The following is a 10,835-nucleotide window of genomic DNA, read 5'->3' as shown; positions in this document are numbered from 1 at the left end:
GGGGGGGGGGGGGGAGGGGGAAATTCATCAGAGTTGAAAATGAATATCTCGTTCATCTTCGAAGATCCTGAAGTTTTAATGTGTTCCGCTTGCTTACCCACCAGGGAGTGGGACAAAATGTTAGAAAGAAAGTCGCAGAAACAAGTAAATTAAATGGTGTGTTCCTACCGCTTAGTACTTGAAACAAGAGAAAATTGATTTAAATATTTCAAGACTTCATAGCACCATCCACAAACGCAAGTATTTTATGTGTCTTGAAATTCAAAGGATTACATAACTTGGTTTTATTCGATACTGGCAATGACTCGGAAATTATATTGCGGGGTTCCCGTTAATATTGCTTCCATTCGTATGCATGACTTACTTCTAGTTTAGAGGCAAAGCGATGAATTTGCAGTCCAAAGGTTGGGAGGTTCACCGCTCGGCTTTTTCGGGAACTTTGCATTATTTTTTTCGGCTTACCCAACTGCAAATTGGTACTTTACAGTCAAAAGAGATTGGATAAGTAAAGCTTAGAAGTAATTTTCTAACTGGCTGCAACACTATATTCGCAAGAAAAAGGAAATAATCTATCAGTGAACTAACCCGTCAATTGACTTTGTGAGCTTTCATCTCCGAGTGGTGTGTGTATGTGTATGGTGAAATAGAGCGATTGAAGGAAAGAACGCTAAGCAGATTCTTTAAAGTATTATTGCATACGTACAAAAATATCAGAACAAACAACACAGAATCCGAGGTTTTGAGAAAAAAACCAACACATTTTTAATTAAAGGGAAGCAATTCAATTTTAAAGCAAGCTTTAGATTATGCCACAATTTACCAGACTTACTTCCCTTGTTCAGACATGGATATCCGAAACATCGTTAATTAACCATTTTTTTCATAATATCCTTTGCTGGTCTTCTTTTCTTGTTTTTATTTCCATATCAACCCCCATCCCCACCCCTTTATACCCTCTAGATTAATCCTTCTGTGTTTTTAAACTCCCTTTCATAAACATTTCTTAGCGACTTCATTGCCGATATGGTACACCTGAACCGCTCAATCTTCTTTCCATTTGTTTGTTTTGTTTTTCTTTCTAATTAAAGATGGATACTGAAGTGCACATGAAATACATTATTCGTGATCTGTGGCAGTATTGAACACAACAGGACATAATATGAGACAGCTGAACTCTTGGAGATGCCCTTCGTTTGTTTTTTTTATACAATCATGGATCATCGGATACAAATTCAAGTAGTATTTATCGCCTGACAGTTTTCATCATAAGACAAAAACTGCTCGCCACAGAAGATGACATACGGGCCTCAAACACAATTTAGCCCCTCCCACTGAACAAAAGAAGGAGTGCCTATTTCTTTTTAAAAAATAAGTACGTGTTGTGACTAACGCCTCCTATTTTCTCAAAAGAGTGTACCTCCCCTCCACCTATATCAACTCACTTCTACTCTTTCTTTCATGTTAAATGAGCTAAGTTAAAAAGTAGTGATATTGCGTACTGAGTCATGAGTACTGTCTATAAATCTTTCTTCTATGTCCAATGTGCCATTGTGGCTGTCAATAACCGTTCTAACCATTTTGCTCAGGATTCCATTCTCATTCATCACACCTTGTTTTCCCGAGGCATCCTACGTAATTTGGTGAGACGAGAGACTCGCAACTAAGGTTGTTTATTCTGCTTCCACTGCTTTGGGTCTTTGAAGTCAAGAGTATTTCTTTATCAGAACATCCAGAAACAGGGTGGCCCTCAACAGCCTTTGTTAACTCCGAGCGATGAAAGATAATAATTGACATTGCGAGTAGCAGCAAGCCACAAAAACGTTTTATCTTTTTTAAATTTTAATACCCTTGCACACATGACTCATACAGTACTTCTTTGTCTCCTAGTCCTAATAGATACTCCCGTCTTTCTCCGAATTATTCACAGAAAGGTAGTTGTCCCAAAGCAAGTTGACAGTGAACTTCAGAAAAAACAAATAAAAAGCGAAAACAATCACAAGAAAAAGTAATCCCGTTTTGGCTCCTCACGTCACTGGGCACTTAGAGTTGTCTTTGCCGGAAATGACGTTGAGTGGGACACTGTGACGTGTTTTGTGGATACAGTGTCAGTCTTCCTCCTTAGCGCGGAGTAATTTTTGTATCAACTTGAGCACTTCGGCGCGTGAGCTCTGTGTGTCATCAAAGCCGATTCTAGACGTTTCCTTTCGAAGTCGGCATCTGTCATTTGCGGCACATGATTCTGGGGGGAAAGTAAATAGAAAAAGATACAGAATGATCATGAGCAACTGGAAAAGCATTTAGAAATTAGCGTACGTAATCGAGAACAAAAGACCACCATTACAAGGAAATAATATGTAAGCCTACATGTTTTTCATCTCAGACAAAAAAGAGAAGGAAAATAGATGTTGTACCATACGAATACTAAACAATGGGGAGTGAGTAAAAAGGGGTATGAGAGGTGTGTGTGCGCGTGAATGTCTGCGTGTATGTTTCTTTGTATGTCTGTGTGTGCCCGAGTGTGTGCATGACAGACAGACAGACAGACAGACAGACAGACAGACAGACAGACAGACAGACAGACAGACAGACAGACAGACAAAAGAAAGCGAGAGAACGAACGAGAGAAACGGAAGGAGAGGGAGGGGGCGAAAAAAAAGCAACAAGCTAGGAACAGTGTCACATCGCCTTCGCATTTGAGCTATGAATAACCGTAAAGTGATCAAATCAACGAACAGCTATGCTCAATGGTTCAGTTGTCCTCTTTTCAACGTCTGAATTAAAACGCAGTCAAACAACAAGAGTCCTAGAAAGCCAAAATTATTTTCTTTTGAAAATTAAAAGAAACATGACTTGAAAGCACTCATGGCGTGTTTGAACTAGAAGCTTGCCTTTTTACGGTGGAATTCTGTTAGAAGAAGGGAAACCTACAAAAAATAAAACGAAGGTACCCCTGACTGTTACAAATGTTAATTTGACACGACGTCGTGCTAAAACAGAAGGCCCAAACGCAATGTGTGCACAGTAAATCGGGAAAGTGCCGTCAACCTTAAAAGCCATCCAGTCGGCTCGTTTGGTTTGGCTAAAAATAGAACAGCAAAAAAAAAGGAGCAGAAGGTCACGCTGTGTCGAAATAGAAGCAGAAATTAGGTATGAATTAGGGAAACACTTTTAGGACAGACGGAGCAGGGTAGGTTGATTAAAGGGTGGCTTTTGTCTCGGTCTTCCTACATGTCACGAACAAAATATAGATTATAGTCATAGAATGCGCTAACTACGCCACCCGGAAAACGCATTAAAATGCAGGGATCACTATTGTCCAATATGCAGAACGAATGCATAATATTAATTTAAATATTCTCCATACTCATTTTACAATTTCGCAAATACTTCGCGCATTTCACATTTGGCTTTTTCGGAGATGGATGTTAAACACGAAAGTCCCGCCTCTTAAATAACGTTATAGTTTTGATAGCGGCGTTAAACATGATATACCATTTCACCATCTTCACCGAAATACTCACGGAGCACGTCATAACAATTTTTAACTTTGTAACTTTGGCATTACAAATTATCGACACTACTCGTATGTTGTTAAGTCAGTCGGAAACCAGAGCAGTAAACATAAATGTATGTGTTAAGTGAATGTAACAATGGGTTGTTTTGTTGGGTTTTTTAAAGGATTGCTGCTCTCAATGGTTCTATTTAGTTGTTTTTCCTAAACTCTTGGTTCGGTGGCTCTCGTGGTCTAGAGGTTAAGGTGTTCGCCTTTCAAGTCCATAGATTCCGGGTTCGAATCCAGATAGCGACGGAAAATCTTTCTTATCTAAAAACTGTCTCCTTTCAGCTCCTATCCTGCACCCTAGCCATTATCTATCGTCTGCTTTCGTTTCCACTTTCTGCCCCCACCACCTCACCTCCTATGCTCCCTCCTCTGGGCTTTCGGCTCTTTCTGTAGCCTTTCTACTGCTACTCCTTGGCTCCTTCTAACTGCTGCCTTTCAGACACACCTTGATCTTGTTGTAGGAAAGGTCTACACCTAGCCTTTTCGGACAAGGGCGAAAAATCTCGGAGGTCCTGTGTGCAGGTTGCGCACGTTTAAAGATCCCTTCGTGGTTCAAAATCGACCAGAGTAGGCTTCGGCCGCCATTCGGGCAAAAATCAAAAATGTCCTACCAACTGAAAATGTTTAATGTGTCTCGCGCGCTCACATGACCTTGTGCAGTTGCGAGTGCCCTAAAACACTTTTTTTTAAATTTTAACAACTCTTCATTCTTTTTAAAGACTTTTAGAGAAAAACTCAGAAAAGATAATGAAAGAAAAGAGGCAGGCAGAAAGAAAGAGGATGACAGAAATAGAAAGAAGGAGAAAGAAATAGACAGAGAAGGAGAAGAAAGAGAAAGATGGAGCGAGAGAAAGAGAGAACGAGAAAGAGGGGGAGAGACAGATTGAGAGACAGAGAGAGAGGGGGGAAACAGAGAGAGAGAGAGAGAGAGAGAGAGAGAGAGAGAGAGAGAGAGAGAGAGAGAGAGAGAGAGAGAGAGACATTAGACAGAGAGAGAAGGGAGGAGAGGGAGAGAGAAAGAGAAGGGAGGGGAGAGGTGCGGGGGGGGGGGGGACAAAGCATTTTGCAACAACAACAAAAACCCTTTAATGTTACATCTTAGGCAAGGACGACCTACCTGAATCACAGCAAATTCCGTTAGCCACGCAGTTTCCTGAGTCTCGGTATCCGCACGTCTCACCTCGGACACTGCAAGGGGAAGTACTCTGATTTTCTTTCTGGCATATTTCCGTTTCTGGTGTGCCAATATGGCAACCAAAATGTGGACTGCAGCAGATGTTGGGGCCTACACACTGGCCGATCCCGTCAGGACCACACGCCATGCACTGGAAATAAATAGAAAGACGAGTGATTTTTTAATTGAAGTCATCATCATCATCATCATCATCATCATTGTCATCATCATCATCATCGCCAACATCTATTTCCAACAAATAATGTTAATTAAAGTAAAAATAGTCAAAGTTTTTAAAAATTGCATAAACTTGAAAGAGGTTTATTTTAAATTTTCCAGATTGTAAAGGTCCAATCTTTCGCATTTAAGGTATATTGTGGCAATGGAAAATATGGAGCAGAACTGGAAAATAGTGGGAAGAACAAGAAATGAAAGAAGCTGTGGTCGTAATGCGATCAATGAAAAGAGGACTGATTGACCAGGTCTCTCTAATAAATCATGGATCGTTTAAAAAGTTAGTCCTGACTGACGGTTCAGTATCAGTAAGACGGTAAGGTGGGGGAGAGAGTAGGGGATGGGGAGGGCAGGTGGGAGATTGCTTGCAGATGAAGTCAGAAAAGTCGAAGTACATACGTTAAATTTTAACAGGAATAAGAGGCTTTGTTTTGTTGAAGACTGACACGGTGACACTTGGAAGAGGCGGGGTGGGCGGAGAGGGCGATTGATGGACGGGTTATAAGAGCATCAACTGTTTCTGCTCTTTATTTTGTATGTTTTTATGCAGGTGTTTTTACGTCCCCATCGACACATTTTAGATAACTTAAAAGGCGAACTTTCGACACTGCCTGTCAGGACCAACCCAGGTTGAGAGGGATACAAAATCCCAACAGAAAGGTCGAGATTCTCGATAGAAATATTATCCTCACTCGAGAATCGAGCTCGGGTCTCCTGCGTGCGACAGCGAAGCACTTAGGCGGATGCCAGTATCTTCATTTGTGACTGATGACAATGAGGAACAGAGAGGAGGAACCTTTGATTGCGAGCCGAAAACCACATCCGTATCTTCCTTCTAACTGTGCTTTCTGTTTTAATCTGCATTTGGCCCAAAGTATTGTTAAGGTTATTTTGTGCTTTGATGTGGCTAACAAATATTTCATCTACTTGACACCGTTTTTTAAAGATTTTTTAAACATTATTTTTATGCTGAATATTAGTTACGATCCTCAAGGAAAAAGGGTTGTTCCAGTCTCAGGGCCATATCGATCGATATCAATTTTTAAAAAATCCTGGTGACTGATATCGTTGGTGTGCGAAAAAGGCACAAAAGGTGAACGTGATGCCCTAAACACTTGAAAGTTTGCCCAGAAGCGGCGAGTACCAAGGGCGCGAATTTTACACCAGGGGGTTATAGCCTCTTTCCGGATCTAAGAAGGGTTCGTTAAAATCGGAACGGCAAGCAACTTTTGTTTCAAAGTCAATACTAGCGTGAGAAGACATGACTTTTTGTTAATAGTATGCAATAATACAATGAAAAATCATGTTTAACATTGAAATAGAGGTGTTTCCTGTCCGGGTTCCTCCCTCTTTACTATACTTAACCTGAGAGGTTGCTCTTTTATCAGGCTCTAAGGCCAAGCTCAGATTTTTTAAAAGACGCTTTAAGTAAATCCACATCATGTACTCGAATAACGGGTGAGGCGATATCCTATCACTGTCTAAAAATACATGTACCTGCTGAGATATATCTCCTGTACGCCCCTTAAGAAAACAACAAGCAAAAAGTATTAAAAGTACGAAGTTATATTCAAACATACATTATAAGTTTGTTCCAACGTTAACGTCACGGACGTGATCAATAGGCGTGAGGCGGTTGTAGGGCTGGTCTCCATTCAAATTATCAAGATCATAGATACGACGAGTAAGGTTTACTAAGTGTTAGAGTGACATATTACAGCATTTTCGTGATCAAGGTATGATACAATGAGAAAATTTGTTTTAAGTTGCCTCTGATCTTTTAAGTTATATAACTAACAGCTCAAGATTAAGCCAAAGCGAAATAAAAAACAAAAATGAACACAAAAAAATAGCTAAAAGCCTATTAAAGCTTACAAGGTTAATAATGCTTACTGTCAGGTACATTTTAATATCACACCCACACGGACCAGTTGGAACATCGAAGACACAAAGTGCATTTTCACCAAATAAACATCTTCTGGTAATCTTTGGGTACATTGAAATACAAAAGAAATGTGTAGTGAACCTAAGCGCAGCCTTGTGTTAGTACATGTAAGCGGTTTTTCCCATTTAAGACGTGGGTGGTTGGGGGTTTCTTTTGAGTGCTTTGCTCCTTTTTTCTCCAATCAAACAAGTGTCGTCCTTATCTTTCCTTTTTCTCTGTTATTTATTACTCTCTTGTAACACCTTTAATTTTTTGCACTTAAGACCAAATTTTGTCCTAATTGTTTTACAAGTGCCGTAAAACTCTTACTAAAAACATTTAAAGCAAAACAGCACTATTTGTTTGGGCTTTTTAAAATATTATTCATGACTCAAGTGACCGAGTTTTTAGTGAACCGGGACTGACAAATAATGTAGGCCAAGCGGTGTTCAGGTGCTTCGTCATTTATGGGGTGTGTTCTTGACAGAGATTCCAACACCTTGGCTCAAAAACAGAGCGCTGAAAATTCCTGGGAGTGTTTGTAAAATTTATGCGTATGTTGTTGTGGTGAGGCATATTAATATTAATTTACTATATGATGTCGTTGCATAGACTTGAATCATAATAAATAAAATTATTATACAAATATCAAAGTTGAAGACAATGTTTTACAGAAAAGTATATTTAAAATGCTGGAACTCTATTTCTGAAATATCTGTCAGGTTCTTTTATTTAATTTCGTAGTGGTACTGAGCTTTAGAGCTTTTGTGGGTAAGTGTGTGTGTGTGTGTGTGTGTGTGTGTGTGTGTGTGTGTGTGTATGTGTGTGTTTTTGTGCGTGCGTGAGTGTGTGAGTGAGGTGTGAGTGTGTGTGTGTGTGTGTGTGTGTGTGTGTGTGTGTGTGTGTGTGTGTGTGCGCGCGCGCGTGATTAGCAAGCGCCACCGAGCACTTTTATGGATTCTGGTGTGTTATAAATTCATTTATTATTATCATTATTATTATTATTAGACCGCCCTGCCATTACCACCGTTCTTTGTTCTTTATAAAACCTTTGCTTTGGTGGTGCGCATCACAGACGCGAAAATAAAGGGCAAAACACCAGTCTCGCTACAGTACAGTGCGTGTGCAACCTTTTCCTCCTTTCTCCTTCACATGGTTCCAAAATAATTGAGTTAATAGGTGCGCTCTATGGTGAATCCGATTTTTATCAAAGTGCACAGTCTAGGATATTATAATACATAGCTACCTCAGAGTTACAAAGTTTTATCTGATATTTTTGGTCGTTTTGAGTTACTAAGACTCTGAGATATTTAAAAAAACCTAAATGTCCTATCTACTCTATCAAAATCGTACGATTATTCGAAGTCGTTATAAAGATATTCAAAGAATTGCACTCGAAAAAGTTCAACATGATGTGAAACTCAAAATCTTTGACGTCAAATTTCTTAAAACTAGGTACTGTGCAGATAGAACTTTGTAATTCTGAGATAGAAACATGTCTATCATGGAACTGGTGTCCTGTGGGGTGTCCGTTGTACTTGGCAATGTAACCAAAATTGTCCTACGGAGATCAATAATTGTGCTATTTTACTTTTATGTTGTTTTTTAGTGTGGGTTTTTTTTCTCCCAAAAACCGCCCCCGCCCAAGCCTATTTGAATTTTGTTTTGTTTTGTTTTACCTTTCTTAGTTTTGTAAGTATTCTCGCCAGACAAACGTCTTGCCTCGGGGAGCAATTTTGATGCAGTGAGGGCCTGCATGGCTTCCCATTACAGTTTTTCAATAACCTAAATCCTCCAAGTGTCACATAGGCTTGATTGCTTCCTCAACTTTGCTTGTAATAAGACACGAGCAAATGGGATGCTCAATACCTACTTTAATTGAAGTTCATGACAAGGATTCCAAGGCGGAGTCCATGAGACCTGATGGCATATATTATACTGTCAGTTTATAAATCGCAGATAAAAACTCTCAACCCACCCCGTTCCACGTGCCCCCCCTCCCCCTCTCTCTCTCTCTCTCTCTCTCTCTCTCTCTCTCTCTCTCTCTCTCTCTCTCTCTCTCTCTCTCTCTCTCTCTCCAGGCTGAGAAATAAAGATGTAAGAGCAACTGCTCGCTTGCATTTCATAGAAAATAGTGAATTAATGGGTTTGGCTACCTTATCAGCCAGCCTCGAGAGCTTATAACACCAAGTTTCAGGCTACAAAGGAAGAGGTAGACCACGCAAAAGGGATTAGGGTAGTCAAGGGTATCCTCAGAAACAGCATCTCAATTGAAAGAACTGCAGAGTTGGCCTACTACAGAAAACTGCAACCCCCCCCCCCCAAATCATCGACGCAGAATGATTCGCATTCGTTTTGTCAAAGTTATACTCAATGTGTAGCTGTATTAGGACACGCTTTTACTCACAGTATTTTCAACAAGGGGTAAATCTTAATTTGAAAGACTTACGTTATGAGGAAAATTTACCAGAACTTGCTATTATTCCTGTTGTGGTTGTTGGTGGTGGGGTTTTTTGAACGGGCAAAGAAATCCTCTGATCAAGAAATAGGATATAATAAATGCAGGATAGAGAGTGCATGGGCAACCATTGGGCGCTCAAGGCTACAAGAGAAGGCGCGGCCAATCAGCACCATCAACCACAGATTGTGTTTCTGGTCTTTGTAGCCGTGGACTATTATTTTAGGAAACGACGATAAGGGAGAAAATGTGAACCATTTTAAGTTCCGGTCTCGGGAATGTCACGTGCAAGTAAGCCCATACCCGCAACTATCGAAATATTGTTAGCTATTTTTTCTTAACTTCAGTCTGGCTTCATAATTTAATTATGAAAAGTTGTGACAGGCTCGGTGGTTGGGGTAATTCGTGTTTGAAATCAAAAAAGTTTTATTTTCCCCGTCTTTCTACGTAATAGTGAGTTCGGGGGTCTTTCCGTTAACTGTACGCTTGGGCGCGTTAAATTAATTCGGGCGGTTTTTTGCTCTTTCTTTGGGTTTTGGAGTTAACTGTACTTTTGCTGGTGAAACTTTTACACTTTTACAAGCAAACAGTAGGCATACAGCATAATACACAAAGAGTCATCCATTCAGGTGCAGCTGCGTTCATAGCTTTCCAACGCCTTGAAGTCCGAGAGTCTGCATTTACCTCCGTTTGTAGCTATTATTATGAACTACTGTAATTGTTCTTGAAATTAAGTTCCCCATTCAGCATAAATGATGTTGTTTTCTGCTTCTCAAACAGTAACGATATCTCGAAAACAACATTTTGACGTCATACGACTCGTGTGTCTCAAAATAGCGACCACACAGAATAAAACAAAAGTGATTACTGTTGTCGACATGCTGGGTGCGTTAGTTCAAAAATAGATCAAGTTACAGGTTTTCGATAATTTTATTTCCGCAAGTCCTTTTGCGAATTGATCTCATTGGGGGCAATCTCTGGCTTCCCACTAACAGTTTTGGCTGCAAATGTTGACTCAAAAACAAAGGTTCTTTTAAACGAGGTTAGAAATAGAAGTTTGACAAAACATGTTTAGGATGCTGATGACTTAAATATACGTGTTTCTGAATAGAAGGTTGGTGTCAGTGGCACGACTGGAGTGGAGGAAAACTTTTCAGCTTTCGTTCAGAAGCTTATTAGCTGTTCGCTGTACAGGAATGCGGAAAGGGGGAAGGGGTGGGCACCCTTTAACGGGTAGCCTATTTTGTTCATCTCGGAGTATCAACTGCACTCCAATTACAAAACACACAGACAATGTGACGATAAAAAACAGTGAGAAAAGACAACACAAATGCCTACAGTGACGTCAGTCGTGAAGGGCTAATTAAAAGTCAGTCTTTTAACATGTCCTTTCTCCCTCTCCCCTTTCTCTCTCTTTCTCTCTCTCTCTCTCTCTCTCTCTCTCTCTCTCTCTCTCTATCTCTTTCTCTCTCCCCCCCTCTCT

At 40.2% G+C, this 10,835-nt stretch overlaps 1 protein-coding gene across 3 annotated transcripts in view; it reads right to left on the bottom strand.

Moving 5' to 3' along the window:
- Positions 1-737: 737 nt before the first annotated feature.
- The window catches only part of LOC100533519 (Lys-conopressin preprohormone), a 45,334-nt gene continuing 35,236 nt past the window's right edge, over positions 738-10,835 (bottom strand). For 2 of the 3 annotated variants that reach the window (XM_013084328.1, XM_013084330.1), the window contains 2 exons: positions 4,680-4,887; positions 738-2,239 (listed from right to left, as the gene is read on the bottom strand). In XM_013084328.1, coding sequence (XP_012939782.1) covers positions 2,106-2,239; positions 4,680-4,887 — 342 coding nt within the window. In that variant the 3' untranslated portion in view covers positions 738-2,105. 3 annotated transcript variants of the gene reach the window in all.

The sequence above is a fragment of the Aplysia californica genome, unplaced genomic scaffold (assembly GCF_000002075.1).
Source record: "Aplysia californica isolate F4 #8 unplaced genomic scaffold, AplCal3.0 scaffold00013, whole genome shotgun sequence".
NCBI classification, from domain to species: Eukaryota; Metazoa; Mollusca; class Gastropoda; order Aplysiida; family Aplysiidae; genus Aplysia; species Aplysia californica.
This window is presented reverse-complemented; position numbering and strand designations above follow the sequence as displayed.